Source organism: Cynoglossus semilaevis, chromosome 2 (assembly GCF_000523025.1).
Source record: "Cynoglossus semilaevis isolate Cse_v1.0 chromosome 2, Cse_v1.0, whole genome shotgun sequence".
In the NCBI taxonomy this organism is placed as follows: Eukaryota; Metazoa; Chordata; class Actinopteri; order Pleuronectiformes; family Cynoglossidae; genus Cynoglossus; species Cynoglossus semilaevis.
The window spans coordinates 17,563,783-17,588,509 of record NC_024308.1 but is presented as its reverse complement, the minus strand read 5'-3'; the positions used below and the strand labels follow the sequence as shown (position 1 = coordinate 17,588,509).

General features: G+C 41.1%; 1 protein-coding gene across 3 annotated transcripts in view; it reads right to left on the bottom strand.

Annotated features, from left to right (window-relative positions):
* Positions 1-24,727, bottom strand: part of ssbp4 (single stranded DNA binding protein 4) — a 91,688-nt gene that overhangs the window by 18,779 nt on the left and 48,182 nt on the right. For all 3 annotated transcript variants that reach the window (XM_025053966.1, XM_008307079.3, XM_008307078.3), the window contains one exon: positions 497-586. In XM_025053966.1, the coding sequence (XP_024909734.1) occupies positions 497-586 (90 nt within the window). The remainder of the gene's footprint in view (positions 1-496; positions 587-24,727) is intronic.

The window sequence follows — 24,727 nt, the reverse complement described above, 5'->3', positions numbered from 1 at the left end:
CAAATTGTGACGGGTTCCACAGCCACCATCAACATCCACAGCAAAGACAAAAACCTTGAAACGCTATAAAGCTACATTTTGTAGATATATTTGACATTTTTGCCATATTAATAATGTGAATCACCAATTAAAACTGTTGTGAATCACAACCAAAACATAAGAATATAAAGAAAAATAATAGTTTAGGAAGGAAAGTCATCACAATTAATGATGTAAAATTGTGATTAATCACGACCATTACCCATCACGATGATAATCAGATAAAAAATGCTAATCCTGTGCCAGCCCCAGTTCTGTGTAGTCACAGCATCAGGCAGAGGACGAGGACTTAACAAACTGAGCACTGACATATGGGATGAAAGCAGGGAGACGGAGGAGGGACCACATCTGGACAGGGATTAGGTCAGCTAAAGAGGCTCGAAAAGGAGGAGACACAAGGAAAGGCTTCGAAGGAGGCTCTGTGTTGTTAGCTGTTAGGGGGCTTTTTTTTCCTTACTTGAAAGAATCCTGGAGGCATAGGCCCCCCTGGCATGCCATCATTGGGAGGCATGTTACCCATCACTGGACTGGGGGCAGCGGCCGCACTCTGTGGAAAGCAAAAGAGTTTTTTTTATTAGTATTTGTGAACTTTGTTGCATGAAAAAACAGTAATCAGCACAGCACTAAAGCTGTGGCCTGTGACATTCAAACAATTGTTAAACAGGTTCACACGATGCTGATTAGGACGACCAGCTCAATGTGACCACCTCAGAGTTTTCACTACAGCCACGTAGCCAAGTGAAACTCTGGCTTTCAAATACACTAAATTGAAGGTTGTAAACTGTTAATCAAAAAGAATTAGAAATATAGAAATTGATATTTTTTCACATTCAGTTGTTCTGAAGTTAGAGAGAAAATATAACCTAAATTATAACCATCCGAGGATGTATACAATCACCTATGTTTCCATATGAAAACATGTTAGATCTCTTTAAACCAATTCTCGTACTTCTTTGTGCAGACGGACCGACGGCCACCACGTGGTCACGACTCCTCTGACCAGATTTTGTTGTTCCCACACGGCCGGAGAAAGGTTACAATGAGGACACACTTTAACTGTGGCACAACAAGGCAAACAAGAGGATGTCTCTGACACTAAAGCTCAGGAGGATTATAAGAGGACAATCAGCTCTAGTTGGATTATTTTACTGTCATTATGACTCAGAACAACTGATTGTCTGTTAGGAAGATCAGGCAGGGACTCACATTCATTTTGTCATTTTACAATAATTTTATTTGGATTGGATCAGTAGCAGCGCCACACGGTGGCCCACGTGGCTCATTCCTACTGAAAAAGGCAAGTGTTTCACATTAGAAAACGGATGGATGAATGAACTAGTTGAGTGCGTTCTAGTCTGACTGACCTTCCTACCTGCACACCCACTCTCAATGTACGCTTTGTGAGCCAATCAAATCACTTATTCTTATTCCACACCAACAGGTAAAAGAGGAGGGGCAGGGGGCAGGGTAAAAATCTGGTCCAAGTACTGAGGACACAGCTTTGAGAATGTCTTACAGTACATCATCAGCCTACTCATACATGTGCACTACGGAATGTTTTATGTTATATAGAGATAGCCTGCATCACATAAAAGTGAGTCAAGTGAGTGTTTGCACTCGTGTCACACTCCAAATGTCCTGTTCCAAGTTTCAAAACTTAGGGGGAAGAAACAAAAAGCAAAGGCAATGACTTAAGCATATACTTCAGTGTTTCTACTTTGTTAAACAGGAATCACAGGATTCTTCATGTTGGCTGATGGCTCGTCTCTGATGCAGGTTCCCCTTAAACTATATCTATCAATTCATACACACATTTCTCTATCATTGAATCTATCCATCCATCCATCCATTCATTTCACATCTTGAAGTGGCTTCAAAATCTGAGACATTCTACAGCTGTAACTGAATCACTACATTAGCAGCCAAGGGACGACAGCACGACAAAAAAAGAACTAAAGCCAAATCATTTCGTTTGCCTTTTCAATTTATCACAAGGGAAACAATCATGTACACAGAGAAATCTCTTCCTTCCCTTCCCCCCACTGTAACTAGAGCTTCACTTACGTCCAGAGCAAACAATCCGTCCAACCTTTCGACTGACCTGCGTGGCCCAGACACTGACTAACAGGCCCCGGGCTATGACGCCGTGCACAGACACACGTGCACTCGCACAAAGTCACTGTTAAGCTGTGTGACTCTATAGGAGCCGCTGTGCATGAGAGACACAAAGGGTGAGACAAGAACGTCTGCTGGTGTCAATCAAAGGAAGACTGACAAGGAGAAGCTAAAATCAATAAGAGTATAAGTGTCTGCAGAGACAGGATATGGAGGAGTATACAGGAAATAGGACATTAAGGGATATGGACAAATACTAACTACTACCTTAAACACAAACACCAGGCATTTTAATGCTGTATTACAGTGCCATCTTTACAATCTTTGCAAATAACATTTGAATATTTACCAAAATGTCCTTATAATCCATCCTTCTCTCTCCCTATATATATATATATATATGTACATACTATATATATGTACATACGTATATGTACATATATATAAAATATATATGTACATAAATAAAAAGCTAATTTTTTCACAAGTATAAGTGTAACACCAAACGTTTTTTTATGGGCACAAAAAAAGGCACCGATTTTTTCTGACAAACTGTGAACTGTGTCAAAAAACAAAGGGACAAATGGAAAGATGAAAAATTAGAAGGGCGGAACTGAAAAAAGTAGAGAAAAAAACAGCAGATATGGCAGGATGAACGCTGGGGCATCTCAGGGAAGGAAGGAAGAGTGAATGAAGGTGGTGCTGGCATGTTCGTGTGTGTCTGTGTGTGTGTGTCTGTGTGTGTGTGTGTGTGGCTCCACAGCACTCAGGTGAAGCAGCAGCAAAAGGCCCCGTCTCCTAGTTGCCATGACAACCCCGACCTCAGCTCCTGCTCTCCAGTGCCCATTAAAACCCTCAGGCCGTCAATCATCAGCATGGCCAGGGAGAGAGAGAGAGTGCAAAACACAGAGAGTGAGAGAGAGAGAGAGAGAGAGAGAGAAAGAGAGAGATTGAATAATGAAAATGAAAGAAAAACTAGCAGAAGGAGATGGAGTTTAAGCAGCCTGTGGCTTTGATAGCTGCCCTGTTTGTTGCTGCTATCTCCCTCTTCTTCCTCTGCTGTTAATACCTGTTTTGTGTAAACTCCGTACACACACTACGCTCCTTACTCACACCTCACACGGACAACAGGACTAGGTTTGATTTATTCCATGACTGACTTTGGTAAGATATATATATATATATATATATAATGATTGAATGAACTTTTTTCAGCCGTGCAGTACTTAATTCACATGTTAAAAAATGTGACACATTCGTCTCCTCCCTCCCTTTGTTGTTTAGTACTGAAGGACAGAAGCTCTCATGAAATCCTTCTGCCATATACACAGTACCTCAGAACCATTCACCCTCACATGTACAACAGTACAGCCATAATGACATCTGTGATTCTCCATCAAAGATTCTTTACTGAACATTTATCGCCAGTAAATAGTACATCATCACTCCACCAGGGGCAAATCATTGTTTAGAATAAATAGTGACCTAGCGGTTCTCTGTTTCATTTAAATTTCAAGGCTACCTGTTGTTTTTTTTTACCTAACAAATACAATGGAAACTAAACCTGGTTGGCCACTCATTACATCAGGCTGCACACTGTGCCCTCTTGATGACACTGATACTTCATTAGAGCCGTATCTGTGAAAAGCACAGATATTACCGTGGGATGTCTGCTCTTCACCACTGAGCTTGATTGACATGCAGTGTAGAACGTCTGTCATCAAGGACTTAATCATTGTATGTTAGACTGCTGTTCCGAACATTTTAAAAAAATGGTCCAAAACAGTAGCAGCATGGCTGTAATTCCAATGTCCACCACAAGAGCTGTGGTGGGCTGCCATAAAAAGGTGGACTTTTCTTTCTACTAGTAAGAAAAGCAATTTAATTGTGGTCTATTTCTACTGGTGTGAAATGAAAAAAGAAAAATCCATGGTAATGACTAACCACATAAATTCTTAATTTTTTCACATCATATGACTTGAGTGTGTAATACTGTTTCACATTTACATCAATCTGATGTACATTAGTAACAATATGAATCATATTACAATTGTTTATATATATTTATTGTGCAGTCAGGCTGAGCTAGCATGCTAATAAAATTTGGTTGGCGAACAATGCCCTAAATCGTCAAAAAAAGAACCAAAAATCCCTCTTCATCATCTGTGAAAATAAATAAATCATTTAAAAGATCATTCTGTCACCAAAAATGGAATACAAAAATATCAGTTTATCACATGACAGAAAAGTGGTGCTACTACTGACTTTACATGCATTCCTCTGTAGCTCTTATGTGTCAGACCCACAGCTGGTTTTGCTGGACAGTCCACAGACAGTGAGTGAGAGCTTCTATCTGTGCAGGGATCAGACCGCGGCTCCAGGGGGTAATGGATCTGTTGTTATCAGGGTACAGACACAGGCCAACACACAACTACCTGTCGGCCACAACAGCACTGACACTGCGCCGGGGAGAGAAAACAAAGAGAAGTGGCCACGAACACAGACCCACATCGTACAAAAACTGTTTGGAAAAATGATGTGTGTGTGTATGTATCTCTACTACAAAGTACAAACTGTGATTACTGCTAAAAGACATCTGTTAATGTAAAGTCGTGTCCATGACGCACAAGAATTTTTTTTCAAGTCAGGCTCATTCAGTGAGATACGAGTTCATGTCCAAACATGAATGGAAACTAGGTTTTCTTTGGTGTTACTGTTTTCTTTGAGACTATTTGTGAGGCCTGTGAACCCTCGTGTTTACATGGTCACGTCCAGTTCTGTTAAATAAAAACCATGCTCTGTTAGTGCAGTATGACACGTTTCTGTCAGACTCTGCAGGGATTCTCTCTTGGTTCCTAATGGGGTGTTATCACAACTGCACTAAACACCATCGGAATGAACAAAATACACAATGCTACACAACAACAAAACATTTCCAGAAGGTTGACATCGAAGGATTCCAGTCACCATGTACATGGTTCTAGGTTCAATTCCTAATCCCCAAAACCCAGGACGGGTGATAATAAAGACATGAACTATTTCAAATCACCACTGGGACTATTAGCAAGCATTGAGCCAAGAAGATTTACTCTTTGGAAGAGCTGGAGACACCAACCAACTGAAGGGCGAGAGCCACTCCCCCAGTAGACTCACACATGCCCATGTACAGTACACACATCATTAGAATGCATTTCACACGTGCTCAGTATTACACTCAAACTCTGCTCTGGCAGCTGTTATGTCAATCAGGTGAATTAATTACCAGTAAACAAATCTGCTTGGGATCCCCCACAGAACATGAACAAACCCAAACAAACACACACACACATTTCCCTTCTCTCCTCCCAGCATCAGAGCCCCTGGAGCCCAGAGCTGCCTCGCAGCTACCCTGGTAATACTCTGAGCAGAAAGCCAGGAGGGTAAGTCGCTGTAGCAGGGGGAACGATGCCCCGGTCTATTCTGCCGCAGCTCCAGAGCACCTGTCTCCACTCCCGCTGCTGCCTCTCAGGCTCAGGCATCAACCAAGGCAAATCACACATTCAACCTGACAGAAAAGACAATACATTCCTGAGTGCAGATGGGAGAAAACAAAACCACACGTACAGCATACATGCACACAAAGGAGCAGATAGATGGGAAAAAAAACAAACACCTGCTCTGAGATGAAACACACAAATGCAGAAACACAGAGGATTCTGCTTGTCATTTTGTGCCTCCTGTAAACATGATATCTGACATGGTGGTTCTCTGTGGGCTCAACAGAAACTGACAGACTGATGGGAGAGATCCACCGCAACACTGACATAAACAAATCCTAATAAAAAGCAGTCTGGTTCACCTTAAAGGTGCAACACTTTTAAAAATAAAGAAATGTGTTTTAGACTCAAGCTACTTTCTGATAAAAATTTTTGATTAAAAGTCATTGGGTTGGTACTTCACGCGAAATCATTGTTTCCCAAAGACTGGGTCGCAACCCTCAGGTGGGTCGCAAGAGATCTTTTTTGGGTCGTCTTGCATCATGTTTCCCAGGAGTTTACTAATAAATTCTATTGACTTGGGTCACGAAGGTTTGTGACTTTTATACTTTTAAACATGGGTCCCCAGAAAAAAAGTTTGGGAAATTGTTGAGTTAAATTTGACAATCTTGTAGTCCTCTTAACACAAAGTTAACCATTTTGCCTTACAAATAAGATTAGATAAAGATTTGGTCCAACGAGACAGGAGTGTGGGTGAAACACAGTGGCCACCTACAGTAGTGGATTCTTCCCTTTAAAAAAAAAAAAGAAAGAAAAGGACTCTTCATGAGTTTCATTTTACAGCGTGACACGACAAACACTGTCTGAATTTATGTCACCAACAAAGAGCCGAGGGCATAAATTATAAAGGACCAGATGGAATAGATGTTGAAAGGTGAGTCAGCAACAGAGTTGAAGTTTAACCTAGAGGTCTGGAGTGCTGCGTCTTTTTAGTACACATGTATTAGATGGCTAATCTGGCTAATCCAGCTAATCTGATGAACCTCGACACTCAATCAATGCCTTCATATACTTATTATTTATTTATTTTATCTGTATGTATTTAAAGGGTCACTGGGAAGTTGGGGGAAATCTAGTACAAATAAGTATGAAGTATAAGATTAAATACACACTAAGACGTAAACAAATCTGATGTAACCAGCACAATTAATCTAATTAGGAAAATGAGTCTATCCATCCCTTGATGCCCAATACACACACACACACACACACACACACACACACAAACCCAGAAGCCTTTATTGGCAGTGTCTGTGGTTAATGACCAAAGGTTGGCGATGGCCTGCTGCTCACTCTGGTGACCCTTTCTAACACAGGTCCCCCCTGCTGGCAATGCTTTTTAATTACACACTCAGTCGCAGCGACACAAGTGCACATATGCACATAGATATGCAGCAGCCGCCCCCTCTGCCTGTGGCCTTTCACTCCCTCATTAGGCAGTTGGTGTTGGGTACAAAACCACATGAGCACAGGGGGGTAGTGATGGTGCTCCAACACACACACACACACGGAGAGAGAGAGAGAGGGAGAGAGAAAGAGAGAGAGAGAGAGAGAGAGAGAGGAGCATGTTCTTAATTGAAGATTATAAATGCTGCTAATTAGCAGAACAATGTAGGAATATTAGTATTAGAACAATAACATGTCAAAAGGTTGAACACAGACTAATGTGAAGAATAAAAGTTTCATGGTATGTCACGGCACCGACATTCAAGATGATGAAGGAACTTTTGTTATTTATAGTTCTCCAGAGCTCAACCTGTTACAGCTACAGCTGCTCCACCACCTTCTCACCTGTACCAGGTGTCACTTTTAGGGACTCGTTACATTAAAACACTTAATTAAAGGTTAAAAATACAATCAAATAATATTAAGCCAGTGGTTCAGAAATGTATCATTATTCAAAATCATTAACTCACTAATACCATATTGGGTCTTTGACACGTCTACCTGGTGTGATGGTTTAACTCTTGGTTAATTTGAATGAATATTATACGATATTATTATTATGCACCTGTCACTTCCTCTCACCAATTGTGAAAACAAAACAACAAAAAACTTAATTTTACCACATTATTTGTAATGTATTAAGAGGATTTTTTTTTTGCTTAACCACATTTATCTATTCAGTGTTTTCTGTTTGTTCTCTGTACCGTTCTGTGGACTCAGATGAAAAACAGGCAGTGGAAATAGGGAAGGTGAAGTCTTTATCTTGTTGCACTGTTGTGTCAATTTCTGTGAAATTGCTTCCAGGTAAAGTTTTTTAAAAAACGAAGCTAATATTTTTCTCTGTCCTCAGCTGTATAAATAAGCTTCAGGAACTGGTCATTGTGATTGAGCCGGCCTGATAAATCCTTACAAGGATAATTCAAGTGAAAAAGCTGTGGCTCAAAGAGGCTGTAGAGCCACAGATTTATTCTCACACTTTGCTACTGTTGGAATCTGCAGTGGCTCCAACTTTGCCAAGATTTAATAAAATAACACTACACTTTATCAGCCAGGCCTCCTACGGGACTATTAAAAATGAAAAGAGTTTCTGGCAACCTTGTTAGTAATATCTACCTCCTACCTATTCTTTGGTATTTTGTCATATTCCTCTGTTAACTTATTCTTTTCCTCATGTTGCACACACACACACACACACACAAACAACTGTAATGCATTTCTGCAACACAGACAAGTGTGAGATAAAAAGCGTGGAGGGAGATAGTTCAGTATCCAGTAAACATAAAACAGTGAGGAAGCCCATTAAGCCCCTCCCTGGGATGGGATGTATACTGTACATCTATAGTGGCGGGAACCACACCATGCACTGGGAAGCTGAAGCTTAACTCAAAAGGTTCCGTTACTGCAGCACACAAACCTGCAGAGGGAGGAAGGTTTTGCAGCTCTGGAGCTAGGTCTACATGCAGATGTGTCCTTGGTCCAACAGGAGTCACTTAATGCTGGTCAGGAATGTAACTTCTGTGTTTTAGTTTCAGTACATGAAGTGGTCATCATGACATCATCACCTCAGGCTGCAGCAGGTAAATACAGGAGGTCAGGAACGCATTACAACAAAACAGCACCAGATCTAAAGGTGACAATGAAATGGTGTAGAATTCAGAACGTAGTTTAATACGAAGCCCTTAATCAGTGCCTTTTCAAGAAATACTATCAGTCATCTGGGTTTGAACCTCAGACTAGACGTTTTGACTTCAGGGAACAAATTTCCCTTTCTGAAAAAAATACTTCTAAGCCCTTTGTTTTTTCTTTTCCTAAAGTGAAAATTACCCAAACGTTGTTCTGTTCCACCATAACAAAGAAACACTGCTGCTCATTTAACATTCAATCCAAATTCCCATAGTGCTCCCTGTACTAAAGTTGTGTGTGTGACTTTTTTTTTTTGATAATCAGAAGCAGATGTCATTTAAAACCATCTCCTGTCTGTCTGATCCATTCACTCATTTGTATTTTTGGGATTTTGGAGTGTGTGCATTCCAAGCAGGAAGAGGAACTCACACAGGAACCGTCCTCCTGAGAGCCAGACATCCAGGGGGTTGGGCAAGGAACACACACACAGTCATGCATGCATGTGTGCACACTCCCTCCGTTCCCAGTGGCACTTTCCTCTTATGTCAGAAGTCACCGGTGATGTGATATAAAGTCAGGTGTTATTCTAAACATAGAAACCCACGTGGAACCTTTGCTCCTGCTGTGCATCACTGTCTTTGCTTCACCATCGCTGTGGAAATTCAAAGACTCACTTTCATGTAAGAACAAAACACAGAGCCGTAGGTTAAATCAGTCAGTGATTGATCTCACACGCTTTTAAAGAAAAAGTAAATCTCTTGTAAGGTGCTGTCTGTATTTCAGGTCTTTTTTTTTTAACTGCTGATTAAAGCTGCAGTGTGTACATCCCTGTGAAACTTGTCCGTCATGTTTTCACTGTGCCTCTGTTTAGCCTCCATCAACAGAAATACTTTTAAGGAGCATTTGGTGAATTAGCAGCTCAGGTGAAGTAAGAAGAGCTGCAAAATGAACTTAAAAGACTTTTATTTTAAGCTCCTTTTGTGCGTTTGTCTTGACACACAAACACACACGCAGTAAGTGGATAATAGCCCAATGGTTTGAGTGAGCCCGTCAATTTCATTTCAAAATAAATAAGGACTCCATCATCAGTCCACGGCACGACCACACATTTACTGTTCACGATAAAGAAACGGAAGAAAGTTTGATTCTGACCAATGGATTTTCCTGCGTCTTCCACACATCAAATGCATGGCTAATAGGATGGTCTGTAGCAGAGCTGACATTTTATCCACTCTCGTTAATAAGGATTTTTTTTTTTCATGTGTCCGTCGGTGGAATGGCTTGGCTTTTTTTCTGCCTGTTGCCATCTTAACTGCCGACGCTGTGTGGACCTGAGGACATGACAATGAAGCCATATATAAAAGATAAGAGCTAGGCCAACTACAGTGTATAATGTGTATGTAATTAATGAATGAATCAAAAAGAAATTCATACATTTAAATCATTTTAGACATTCTGTCACAGGTTTGTGAGGCTGACATGTTCCTGGCGCCGCCTCCATCACTGTCTGTCGTTGAAGACATCCTGAGAGATAAATAGTCTGATCTGACCTGTTGACCTCTGCCACATGAGTCAACAGGGACTCAAGGGTTCAGCATTGTGAGACAAACAATTGGATCACATTGATGTGGACAGTTTGCATTCTTCCTTTAGAGAACTGGCAGACCATCGTGACTGACATCTTCTCGTGGATTGTTGGCGGAGGCAGCAGCCTCAGGGAGGCACTACGTTTTTGGGCAGATTAAAACTTGAGTTGAAGTGAGACTGGCCTTTAGTTCTCTACATGAGGCAAAAGAGAAAACATCAAGCTATCTAAAGGAAAAAAAACCCACTTCCAACACTGTCTCTGTGTGTGTGTGCACACAATCATACATGCAGGCAGGTGGAGTCTCAGTAGCTTAGACATCAATAAATAAGGACCTAAGAACTCGACAGAAATACCCCCAGCACCGTTACAGCCGCTGTAGCACTGCACTGCCACAGACGAAGAAGAAAAAAAATAAATAAATAAAGGGGGGCACCCAGAGAGAGAGAGAGAGAGAGAGATAAAAATATGAAGATGAAGGCAGAAAAACACAACACACAGGGAACAAACAACAAAAACTGTAAAGTCAGAAAAAGATGCTGCTGTTCTTGGTGTTCACTTCAGGTCTTCCATAAGGAGAAAGGATTAATAGCAGAGGTGAAATATGCTTACTCCACAGTGAACACACCACTGCCCCCACCACTGTTCAGCCAGGAGTCCTTCTACCATCCCTTTACACACACACACACACACACACACACACACACACACACACCTCATTAGCGTCCTAACTTCTGGTTTTGATTTAGAAACAACCTCCTCTCGATCACAGCTCACAGCTACTCTCCTACATTTATTCCTTTCTGTCTTTCATTTTTCCTTTCTTTTCTACACACACACACACACACACACACACACACACAACTATCATATTTTAATGATATCACTAACTGATGGTTAAAACTCCGTCAGAGGAGACAGAGCACCTGAAGAGGATATACAGATAATAACAACGTCTATAAACCTGCCCTGGAACATGAATATGTAGAATAGGTAGTGGAGTAGAGATGAACTCACCCTCACACACTAGTGAGGAAGAACTTCATCACTTTACACACAACCAGCAACATTACACAACACCGAGGACTTCACCTAAACACATATGTACATGTCCTCTAAAAACTGTTTCCATCTGGGCTCCATTTTTTTGATCAAACCCACATGTTAATACAACTTCTTCACCCCCTTCCCTCTCTGGCCCCCACCTCCCCACTGAGCACCCCCAAATTTCTCTTTTTCTCTCTCTACCCCTTTCTTGCCGCTGCTTCCTTCTTACACTCGTCCTTCTCTCACACTCCCCCTCCCTCCTTCCCTCTCTCCCTCCCTCCCTCCCTCCGCAGCCTCAGCCAATAGTGTGTGGATGTCAGACAGCTCAGAGAAGCTGTTGTCATGGCGACGAGGCTTCTGTCTGCGCTCTATCCCTCAGGCATCCCGTACCCAGAAAGAACCATTGTGTTTACGTGAGTGCGAGAAGAGGAGGAAACAGTGATATGTAGATTCAAAAACACAGAGAAGGAGAAGGAAATGGAGGAGGAAGAGGAGCATCGTGCAGCACTGACCACTTTTAATTTTGCTGTGCCTTCACTTTTAAAGGCCAGACACAGGCTCTGTGTGTGTGTGTGTGTGTGTGTGTGTGTGTGTGTGTGTGTGTGTGTTACATGGCCTTGTAGACACCCAGGCATCTCACACTCCTATTCCTGGCACCTCAACCCAATCTCTGACCTTTCATAGACTCTGGCTTGTAAACACACTTGCCCGATGAAGCAAACACACACACACACACACACACCCTCTTCTCTGTATAGATATATATACATATATATATATATACAGTATATATATGCAGATACACAGACACATAAATACACACACGTTCGCATTCACCCAAGATCATGTAACCAGTCCTAAACACAGATGCACCTGGTGTGGCCTAAAAAAAGGTCCGTGGACAGCAGTCGTGTCAGAGGACGGCACGACGATGACGGCAGCTAAGAAGGTCTGCATTAACCACTAATGTCCACACATGCACGTAATGTAGTTACACTTTTTAGAAAATGTCCTTCCAGGCTCCCCTGTGCCCTGAAAATAAACACTCACACAACATTTTCTGATTATATCCTTACCCTCCATCTCCCTCTATGTGCACGTGTGTGTACTACATGTGTGTGAGCAGGTGTTGAGCAGCACCCCGGGCTCCTCCTACTCTATAATAAACCCAGTTCCCTCCAGTATCTGTATCAGTGGTGGCCTACTGATCTCTGGTCGACACACTTGACTTTGTCTCCCACCCAGGACAATAAAACACACCAACTACAAGGTAAACTGCTGAGGAGGGGGTTTTCTCTCCCATGCATGAGTTATTTTCCCCTGCCTTCCTCTCATCTTTTCAGAGGTGAGGCTGGTTAAGTTAACCCACCGCCATCCTCTCAGCATCAGATTCTGGAGGAGCACCCGTTAGAAGCTAATCTGCCTCCCCCGACTGGACCCCCTCCTTCGAAACAGCACAGCGGGGGTGGACTGATGAAAGGAAGTCTGATACCGACGACATGAAAGGCATTGTGGAGGCAAAGAGAGCTGCAGACACTGCCTGCCACAGCCCCCCGTGGTGTGTTTTGCACTGTACAACAAGTCATTTAGGACATTCATGGAGCACAACAGTGACCAAGTGTACTCATTAAACGGAGCTTCCGTCTTAAATCTAATCTGCTGCAAAGGTTAAGGTACTTGGAGGAGCAAGTGTGTTCACACACTCTCAACAACCAACACTTCAATCTTTGCTTAGGGCCAAAACTCTGGCCTTGGTTAGGAAATTGCCCAAACAAAATTAGCATTTTTAGAGGAAAAAAAACTTTTAGTAAAAGTAGCCGAACTTAAACAATGTTTTCATTTATAGTTTGACGTCTCTTTAACTTTTCTAACACGTAGTCCAAATATTATCCGCCTTGACGTTTTGTTAGTCATAGCTTATAAAAACATAATAAAGTGGACTGTACAAAAACTCTACAGCTGTCATCTCTGGTGTGTCTTTTCAAAAATGGTTATTACGGGGATTATAATGACAGCAAAACAAATCTGAAATTTCATTCAATATTTACTAAGTCAACACACTACTTCTGAAATCACCGTATTTATTAACCTTGGAGCACAAAGGAATGCAACTAACATGAAGATTCTGCTCTGGCAAGAATTTAATGAAAAAAATTGAGGTAAAAAAATATGTTCTCGGGTTTTTCAGGTCCTAACAAAACAAGCCACAGCAGCACAGATCACCACTGAGTGGTGTCATCTAAACTCCATCCACAGGAGTGTCAGTTATCATGTGTGATTCCCATGTTCAGCATCGTTCATAGGAAAAATAGTTGCAATTCTATGATTAATATAGCTCTATGTGAATAACTAAAGTCACCTGACGCCCAAGAAACTTAGAGAGCTTGAGTAAAATTACATAATTCCTTTTCAAAACCACAACAAATGTTTCCTTTGAAACACAGGACGGACTAATTCTTTATATCTGATGAGATGAGACAGACACACACGGAGGACAACTGGATGACAGATGGAAAGAATTAAAGGAAACACAGCATTAATATTCCATCTTTTAATAACAACCGCTGCCCTTCCCCCACCCCTGGCTTCACACGGTCACACCCAGATGCACACAAACATATGCATGTGTCTGTGTGCAGGCACAAAGCTTTGTCCTGGGTAACATTTCAGCTCAGCCCCACACAATAAAAAAGGAGAAATTCTCGACATTTAGCCGCTCCCACTCTCCTCCATCTTCCTCTCCTCCTTCCTTCCTTCTTCTACAGGGTCCACTACCACTACCATAACCACGATCACACCCTTCCCCCTACACCACCCTCCCATCCTCTCGTCCTCAACGCTGTTCTCCAGCGCAGCGGCCCCACAGGAAAGCACAGAGCAATCGCCTGGTGGGTCGGTCGGATTAAACCGCTACTGTAATCCGCTTGGTTTTCACCTTCTTGTCCGCAAACGAAAACAAAGGAATAGTGAGAGGCAGAAACAGGGATGCATGGTTGGATGGTCGGATGGATGGATGATGGAATTGAATGAATACAAAAACAATAAATACAGCTGGCGAGCTGTGTGAGACTGAAGAGCAAATACAGAGGACATAGGACAGAGTTAGAGACATATTATGTTCTATAGAACTTGAGAACCCTGTAGTATGAATCTGATATGGCAACAACATTGCAGCCAACCCTGTTGTTCGACTCCCAATTCTCATCGACCAAACAGAGTCACACTCAAGGTCCGCGGTGGATCACGACATCCCACTGGGTTTGGTTATCCTCAACACATGGGACAGGAGACATGCAACACTGTTGTCAGTGTTTCAGATGAAGACTGTGCTGAACGTATAACTGTACAGTGAGCTGATGTGGCACTGTCAGCTGCAGTGGTTTAACTTTGGTTTGTTTTAGCTTAAGTATAAAGTTACTTCACAAATTAAATGCACTTGCTTGTTCAAACCTCATCTTTGATTATTCATGTTAAATTCATGTGGACTGTGTGTAGTCGACTGATGTTTCCACACGACCATGGACAAACATCAAATCCTTGAAAAACCTCATTCATTTTTTTATGCTTTGTATTTATTTCAATACAGGATGTTACTCAGCTTTTATAATTCAGTTTGTTTTCCTCCCACAAATTTTAAAGCATCAAGGTCTTCTTAGACACCGCGTCAACAAACCACCATCTCAACCTTAATAACCAGGCCCTGATGTAATTAATTAGGATACAAATCACAAACGCAAATCAATTCTATAGTCAAGTTTCAACCTTGGGGTCGCACCCCCACATGGGGTTGCCTGAATTTCAAATCAGATCATCTGAAATGTCAAGTAATTGACAAAAAATGTAAAATACATTTTTAACTATTATTTTGAAAACTATGATTAAAACACCAATCGCAATAACAAAACACTTAAAAATTAAGTTTAAATAGAACGCTGCATATACAAATATCTAAGCTGATGCATACTGATTGATGGCTGTGATCACATGACTGCATAAGTGATGACTACTCAGATGTCTCTGGGGTCCCCAGAAATTTGTGATGTCAAAATGGGGTCCAAAGGGCAAAAAAGGTTGGGACTTGATAAGATTGTAATGTCTATTTATCCCCTAACAATACATCATATTTAATCAAAATACACCTTTTCGTTTAATCTAAAATGCTGCTACACATGCTACACACACAAAAACTTTTTTTTGACAGTGTCATGTTTAGTTTAGTTGTTGTTTTGTTTTTTTCAAATACAGTTAAAGTCAAAGTGACGAGGTGACTGTGAGGACACAGACGGCCACTTCTTTCCAATCAACTACACCAGCTCTAAATCACATTAAGCTAAGCTGTTCTGAACTGTGAGGGCAGACATCCAACACTAACATCCCTGTGTGTGTGGGAGTGTGTCCTCTGGGTATATGAAAGGAGTGTTAAAGTGCTGAAAAGAAACAGAGTTAACAGGTATTCCTCCGCTTCTGCTCCTCTGCCTCCACCTCCCCCAGCTCACAGGGAGTGGATGAGAGAGAGAGGGGAAAGAAACAGGAGGATATCCTCTGAGGAAAGACTATGACATATGAGCATGCTGCTTCAAACAAGCGCTGGATAGGAGGGAGACACAACTAGTTTTTTGAGACCAGAGGAGGTGGGAGCAGGAGAAGATCCCTACAGAAGGTTTGAGAGGGAAAAAAGTGAGTCTGAAAGAAGGACTGCTTCAGAGCTCCAATACTTAATAGTGTGTATACAGTACACCAGTACATTGTATTTGACCATAATCTCTTCTACACTGTTCAATACAAAAAAATAAACAAAATATTTTTTAATCATCCAGAGTAACATTTAATCATTACTGTCATCTAGTTGCGGGCCAGTTGTTTGAGACCCCTGCTGCAGAGGCTAGGTGAAATGCAATACTATTCCATGCATGTATTAAGACAGGAGTACCAAAGTTCCTTCCAACTTTGACGTAACGATGAGCTTGACTACGGTCGATAATCCCTGAGTTCAGGCTGGATCATCAGAGTTGATGCAGGGGTTTTACAACAGCCAGAGTTCAGAATTTCTGCTGTTACACAGCAAAGATGAAAACACTCTGGTCCTGCATTCATTTATTGGACTCTTACCATCATCCCAACCATAATCACATCCTTTCCTGACCCTAATGTTTACTTTGACCTTAACAACTGACTGTGAACATTTTTTTAAGACTAAATTGAGGGCTAAGCTTATATCCTCAAATACACGACTGTACTTCAGCACAGCTGCGTCCCAGGTCCAGTGAGAAGTGATTGATGACTTCAGGAAGGTACTTTCAGCTTGAGGAAGTCCAGTCTGGGCCAGACATTTAGTCACACTTTGAGACACAGACACCATCTGCATGCCCTCACTTCAGTCCGGCGACCAGACAAACTTACACAAACACAGGAACACAAGGCTTTGCTTACAGTATTTCCACACTTGATACGTTTCCTCTCATGCTGCCTACTGGACTGAGGGTCACCACGTGGGAAACTAGGAATGTGAAGGACCCTACAGGGTCTACACCACATGTCGTGCTCCGGAGTCTTAAACAGATATGGATACTTCCCATAAAAAATGATGTCCCTTCACATCTATAGAGTTTAGTTGTTAGGAACTGGACTTCTTCTTGGAGCTCCTCAACTGAGGAAACTGATGAAGCTCTTCAGTTGATGAACAAAACGTCTTTCAAGCTCCAAGAAGAAGTCCAGTTGCTAACAAGTAAACTCTTTGGATGGCATGACCTGGATGAACGAGAATCTTCTCAGACACGTTCCTTCACAGAAAATTGAAAAGGTCATACGGATACTGTGGTCTCAACTGAGTTCCAGGTCTTCCTCTAGAGAACCTCTAGGTTTGTAAGTTACAAATAACTTCAGAGAAACTAGTCCAAGCCAAGTCATGTTCTCCAGACATGAAGCATAAAACTTACCATGAGCCTAATCTGTAGACAAAGACCTTAGAGTAAAAAACATGTATAAAAGAGAGATTGTGTTAAAAATGATCAAACTGAACTCTCATAAAATTAAGTATTTTATCTGCAGTTTCCTCACAAGATCCCTGTGTTACTGATGAAGCAGTACACAACACAAAACATGTTTAAAACATGTTTTAAATTAATTATGAAATACTGTGTATAGGTTGATTTGAAATCTTCAAAATGAAACATGAAACTTTCTCATTTTTACATTTCTAAATTTACACCGCCTTAATCTGAGCCGAGGTGGGCCACGTGTGTGCAGTGTCCTTTACACAGCGAGTGTGTGTGCAGCAGCGTGGGTCACCGTGGGTCTGCGTCTGACAGCAGCATTACAACAAATAATTGAACAGCAAATGAAGACAAATGATATGATTGCAGAGCGTGTCCCAGCAGTCAATCTGCTATCTGGGTGGTTCCCATTCAAAGCCATTGATCAGCTTTACCACCTAAGTATCTGGCCCGGGAAACTAAATGGTGGCGATCAATGCTATTTAACAGATTATCGACTGCCGACTGGTTGCCTGGGATCAAAGCAGAGAGCGGGGGATGAAGAAATAAGCAAATAAAAGGATGGATTGAAAACATATGAAAGTGGAATTGCTTCCTTTGCTTCACTGATGATAAATGGGGAAGAAAAATACTGAGACAGCGGCGAGCGCGGATAAGGAGAAAGATTGAAATTTTGAGGGTAGGAGCCACTGAATGTGCCTGATCATGTGCATCTAATAAAGAGACGCAACCAAGAAAACAAAATACAACAAACAAGATAGTGATACTGAGCAGGTCAGTAGGTTCTCAAAACGGTGTCATCGAAATGATCCGAGCGTTAATGTCTGGCCTGTGTGTCCCTGTGTTTGTCCCATGTGAACACCTGAAAACTCCAAACATTAGAGGTGCTTTAGGGAAAATCAGACCAGTTGTCGTATTTTGCTCCTCTTTGTTCTGTCGATCTTTGACGGAGCTTTCAAGTGGCTACGAGCCGGCACATGACAATACTCCAATTACATCCTTTTGACTGTGTGCCGCTTCACGTGCTCCTCTGCTGTCTCCTGTTTACAATCCAGGCACTAGACTTCAACCACCTGCTGAGCTTTGTGTCTCTGCAGCTCTTCACCTGATTAATGTGCCAGTTCATTAGCGGAGGGAAATGAGAAACGATGAACGAAGTGCAGGTCGGTTTTAGGAAAAGACGGAGTTTAGTGAAAACTGAAAGCCTGGAATTGGAATCAAGGGGAAAGAGAGGCTGTGGCACTGACACTAATGTGCACGAGCGTGTGTGTAAATGTGTTTGTGTTTGCGTGAGCGCTGCCTTGCGTTGGGGTTTGGGATGTGTTTAACAGCCTTCAACGCTCCCAAACCACTGTAGTGTTTAATGCACATGGCAGTGTGTTACCATGGTGACTGGGCACAGCTGTGGACATTGACTCATGGAACGGCATGTTTATGCTTAAGATCTTCATACAGTGTACATGTGTGAGCGGCGTGTGTGGGATCCCGAGCTTCTGTCACCGTTTGTGTTGAGCCTTAGGTTCGGTTCACACGTCTGATTGTTTTTATGACTCTTTATCTTTGTGGACATTTCCTGAAATTTGCTTTTGAACAGAAAACTGTTTGTGCTGTGAGACGGAAATAAAGTGGCCAAGCTTCACTGAATCAACATGTGCAAATGTGAATTTGGATCCAGACTTAAATATGGCTACAGTGGAGTGTGCCAGTTGGTGTGTGTGTGTGTTTGCGCACACTCCTTTTGCCTTTTCTCAGTTCAGCAGAACCTCATTAATTCAGCAGAAATGGAAATCATTTCTGCACAGGGTGCAGAGGAGATAGAAAGAGATGGAGAGGAAGACGTGTGGAAGAGTGGTGGTGGTGGGGTGGGGGGCACGGACATGGTAAAAATTTCCAAATGTTAATTTCCTTAAGAAAAAAAAACTAAAACAATTTGCTGTAAAAATATATATTTTTGTCATCAAAATGTCAAACGGTGTCCAACTAAATTCAAAATACACAGTGATTTTAGTTTGCTTACAACAAAGTAATGAATGAAATATAAAAATGGTTTCAATTCCCATTCTCCACTCCTGTATTCTCCAGAATTAAGAAGAAAATAACGAGCAGGCAGCCTATGTTTTTTCTGACCAGATAGCCATCATCAGTCGAGACATTTTAAATTTGGAAAAAAAGAATTTAAAATGTAAATGAGGTGCAAATATAAAGATAATGTATGTAACATATTATTTGAATTAAATCTAAAGCTGACAATATTTATTTAAAAGACAACCCATAAAATAATTTTTAAAAAATTTACTATGATGAGCTGAAGTTCCAGATAACACGCTATGCATATCGGCTATATGCCGCTAGCATCATGCTAACAAACAGGTAACATGTAACAAGTTGATTTATTCTTTTTTATTCACCTATGTGGACTTCACTTATATATGAGTCACTGCATTGAAACACTTGAGTCTTGATTTATAATATATATAATATATATAAACATGACTAGACTAGAATAGAACAGAACTTTGTGTTTTTCTGTTCAAAATTAAAAGAATTCCTCTCTTTAAACTTTAAAATCCACAACCAGACAAATATACTATTAAAAACACAATTAAAAAAAAAAATCATTTTTAAGCCTTTTCCGAGGATGTTCTTCTACTGCTGTACAGACAACTAGACGTACAGTACCTTATGGAGTCTTTAACAGGTATCTCAACTACTAGTTTAAATACAAAAGGACAGTTCACATACCTACAGTAATTGTCTCCATACTGTAGTATTACTACATAGCACTTTCTGTTAATAGTTACTCTATTTACTGTTCATGTGTCTTCTTAACCAAGTATTACTTCAAGTGTATTTTACTTTAATATTACTTCAACTACTGACTACTATTTACTACACGTATTGCAATAAAGTGTTGGATTTAAAGTATTAGTACATCATATGTCATGTGTTGACAGCTCCTGGGAAATAACAGGTCAAATATCAGCTTTGATTAATATTTTTATCTTATTATAAGTATTTGCCCAAACACAAAGACTTAAAGAGAACAAACAGTTAAATCTTTCTTCTCCTGCCATCTCTGACTTCAGACAAGCTGTCACAAAAAGTTACTTGGCAATTCAATGGAGAGAGACTACTCCAAGCAGACGTTCCATTGAACCACACAGAAACAGTAGACCTGGTCATAAGAACCAACCATCAGCCCAGTCCTCATCAACCAACCACAAGTCTACAGCAGATGTAACCCAAGTCAACTGGTTCAGCTAAGCAGAAAAAAGCTTCCTCTCTGTCTTTTCTCTCCTCACACTAGCAGAGCGATGGCTGGTCACACACACACACACACACACACACACTCCTCCAGTGAAAGCTGACCTTTTCAGAGGGCAGCCGAGTGCAGCGCGGTGTAGTGGATCTTTCTTTTCCAAATGTCACTTTTACAGAAAAGATCTGTTAAAATGAAACCTGATCAAACAGTGCAGATGGCAACACGATCAAGCAATAATGTATGCAAACGTGGCAGCAAATAATCTAGTTGACTGGTTCGATTACTTCCTGGCGCACAGTTTTTCAGATTGTAAACTTAATCTTTTTTCTGTAATTAAATGTCTAATTGTATGCTTTTAAAAATATAAAGATTATTGTTTCCTTTGTCCATTAAATGACGGAACACTTTCTACCTGGTTTTAATGAGCAAATAACGTCTTGCTTTGCTAGTTAACTATAATACTAACATTTTAGTTACAGCCCTCAGTTCAGAGCATAACAGAAGGACATTATCTTAAAAAATACCAAAAATGAAAAACAAGCAAACACAAAAAAAAAAACAAAAACCCAGAACATCCACGCAACAGAAGGAACATCCAAAGGTTTCTCTATTTTACTTCATTTATCTTCTTGGACAGTCCACCATTCTATCACAGGACATTCTATCACAGGAGAGACAAACAACCATTCACACTCACATTACTGCCTATGGTCAAAATAGTCAACAACAACTAAACCCTCAGTTTACGACAAACTACAGCAATTCGTGGTCACTTCTCCATCTCCTATTAATTTATTGAGAAAATCCCATCATTTCCACGTACAGGGTTAAAACTGTGGTGCAGATAAATACGTCGTCATGGAGCGATACACGCAGAAGAACGCTTTGTTTACATTCACTGGCTGTACACCGTACGTTGGATTGTGCTAGCTTTCATTTGTGTTGTTTGTTTTTTTAAATGTTTTGTCCTTCATTATGGCTCCCAAGCAGGAGTCAGAATCTTCTGATGTTTAATGTCCTTCATTATAATGTGACCACTGTGTTAGTGTAGGTCAGCGACAAGGGTACTTTAGGGCAGCACGTGAGTCCTGAAACACCAAAACCGATTTACCTCAGATTAAAGGAACGGAACTCTGGCGTAAGGCAGAGACCGCCAGTATTTCAATCTTAAGTTTTTGTTAGGAAAAGGCTGAGGACAGTTTAGGGAGGGGACAAGGAAGATGTCAGAAAGAAAAAGTGAACAGATTAAAGGTGGGAGCCAATGCTGAATTCAAGTGATCTGTAACCTCAAAGAGATGATCAAGATGTAGTCATAAAACAGAAAGGGTGGGGGGTGGGGGGGGCTGTTTTAAAGGTGTAATAATGAAGTGAGAGGAGAGCTGGAGGGGCCAGGTGTGGCAGTAGTCACAGAGGTAATCAGTGGGCCGACAGGGAGTCATTCCACTCAGAGCGATTGGGCTGCCAAAGCACCTGGAATAAAAATAATCATTACACTACATTAAAGTCACTGCTGGTAAATATACCCAGGGCAGCTGTAAAGCACATCTCACCGTGGCCCCCGCAATCACAGGACTTTAGAGCACACACGTGTATGAATATGTAAATGTACACAGATTCATCTGAGATAAAAATGCAGAATCCATGTCTCTCGGTTTGAGAGAAGAAAAATGATGTCAAACTCAGCCCCCCCCCCACCACACACACACACACACACACACACACCCTGCCCTGCCACTCTGCTGATTCTGTGCCTTCACCACTACAAACACAGGAAACAAACTGTTCTCAAATATAATTCTACCAGCTCCGAGCACATTCACTCTGCCCCCTTACAACTTGGAGTGTTATTTTAGCAGCAGAAACCCCGGCAGAGGCTAGAATTGGATCTTTCTCACACACAGACCCTGGCGCTCTGTCCTGCTGCCTTTGGAAACTGGGGATTAGGTCTGCATTTAAGAGAATTAAAATTGCAAATGGCTCTTTGTAATTGTTTTTTTCTAAATCTCAGCATGGGCTTCAGTGAGTAAAGAGAGAACATCTCTGGCTATTATTGGAGGAAGGACTATGTTGGTTTAAACCAATCAAGCAGGAGGGCCAGGCAGAAACACATTTACACACACACACACATTCACAAACACACAAACAGATGCACACACACTCGTGTGCACACTACTCCACCCACTAGTTCACTAGTCGTGTGGCCAGTTTATTTTGATTGTGAATTGGAAGCCCAGCTGGTACAAGGACTGGTGGGCTACACACACACACACACACACACACACACACACACACACACACACACACACACTTGTATCATGCCAAGACAAACTGTGCCAGGCTGCAACGTCTGCCAGCTACAAGTTACTCACTGCCATGAGGGAGGAAGGGGTGAGTGGGAAAGTGAGTGAGGGGTTGTGTGTGTGTGCACACTTGTCCTTTTGTAGAAGAAAGGAACGCACTTTTCAGAAAGAAAAGTTGAATTAAGATAAGACCAAAGTTGTGTTTAGGCTTTTACTTAACCTGTGTGAAACATCTTCCGTTTCTCAAGTCTTTATAGAGACCTCTACCTCTTTCTGTCCTAATGACTTACTGTGTCATTCATAACAACATAAAATATATCTTGTATAATTTGGGCATTAAAGTACAAAACATGAAGGCTGTAATGTAAAACTACAATAAAAAAAAATCAATATCAACAGGTCAATGTGGACCCTGACAACACACAGTCTAATGTACAGTATCACCTGGATTACATTGCAAAAACACAAGCCAGGAAGTGGCCAACCAAACATTATAGACTGTGTATTTAAATACAGTATACAGTAATACAACTACAAACATATAATACACGCCTTTAATTATCCCAAAAATGTTCTTGGCTTTTCACAAACAAACTGCCAAGATATATTCCATATAAAAGTGTAGCAACTGAGTTTTCATTGATATTTGTGGCATAGAGTAATTAAAAACATCAGCAAAAATGCAGTTTAATTTATTCAATTAACTCATGTCATTAATTCATACTTATCACACCTTTTTGGTGGCAAACCTTCAACAGCCTGTGTTTTCTTTTGTGTTGCACTTCACTTCAGCTCCCACAGTTTGTCCAGACAGCACTGTGTGTAATTGTGTATAACAGCAACAGTAAGTTGTAACCATCCTGCCCATGGTGAAAATATGTTCAAAATCAAATCTTCACTAAATAATTAAGGTGATTGGCGTGTTCACTGTGATAACCCTAATGTCTAGCTAATAAAGCAGCTCCACCTCCACCAGCCCTCCTTGTTTAGAGACCCAGTCACTGAAGCAGCAAACTGTGGACTGGGAGATTCACAGGATTTACTTTTGACTCCCTGGGCATGTTAGATAAGAAGAGTAAAGATACTGCAGCCTCAGGACAATACCCTGAAGAGTTGTGACGCTGCCTACCATTCACTCTGCTACATGTGTTCTACTCTCACAGTGAATATTTTTACATGACTTAGGTGACAGAAAGGTTTTAGTTATTGATGTTTGCATTTGTTTCTGAGGGAAAAAAAGCTGTGGAATGTGAGTTTGACAACTGAAGATAACCTTTAGTAAAGAAAAAAATGGCACTCTAAATATGTAAAGTATGTAAATGAAACAGCATTTCAGACAAAGCACTTGTTTTACAGGAATACAGATAACATACAAACACGAAAAAGGGAGGGGAATATCAGGGAGGTTCATGCAATGTGGATTAATCCAAGACAAAACCTAACCTTTACATAATTAGTTATTTGAATAATGACATGCTGATGATGACTAGGATCCAGAAGAAAGAAAAGCTGACAAGCATCCCCTTGTTTCAGGGATCCAACATAATGACATAGAGTTTTATCTGTCAGAATTTAAAAAAAAGACCTGCAGCGACACACTTCAAGCCTTGGGTGAGGTGCAGGGACTATATTTCACTATTTTCACTATTTTGTTTTTTTGGAGCGCCATGTAATCAGTACTCTCATGTGAGACCATCACAAAAATCAATAGTATTTAATGTACTTGTAAAAATACCTTGAAGACAATTATAACAACACGTAACAACATGAGATTCGGTCAA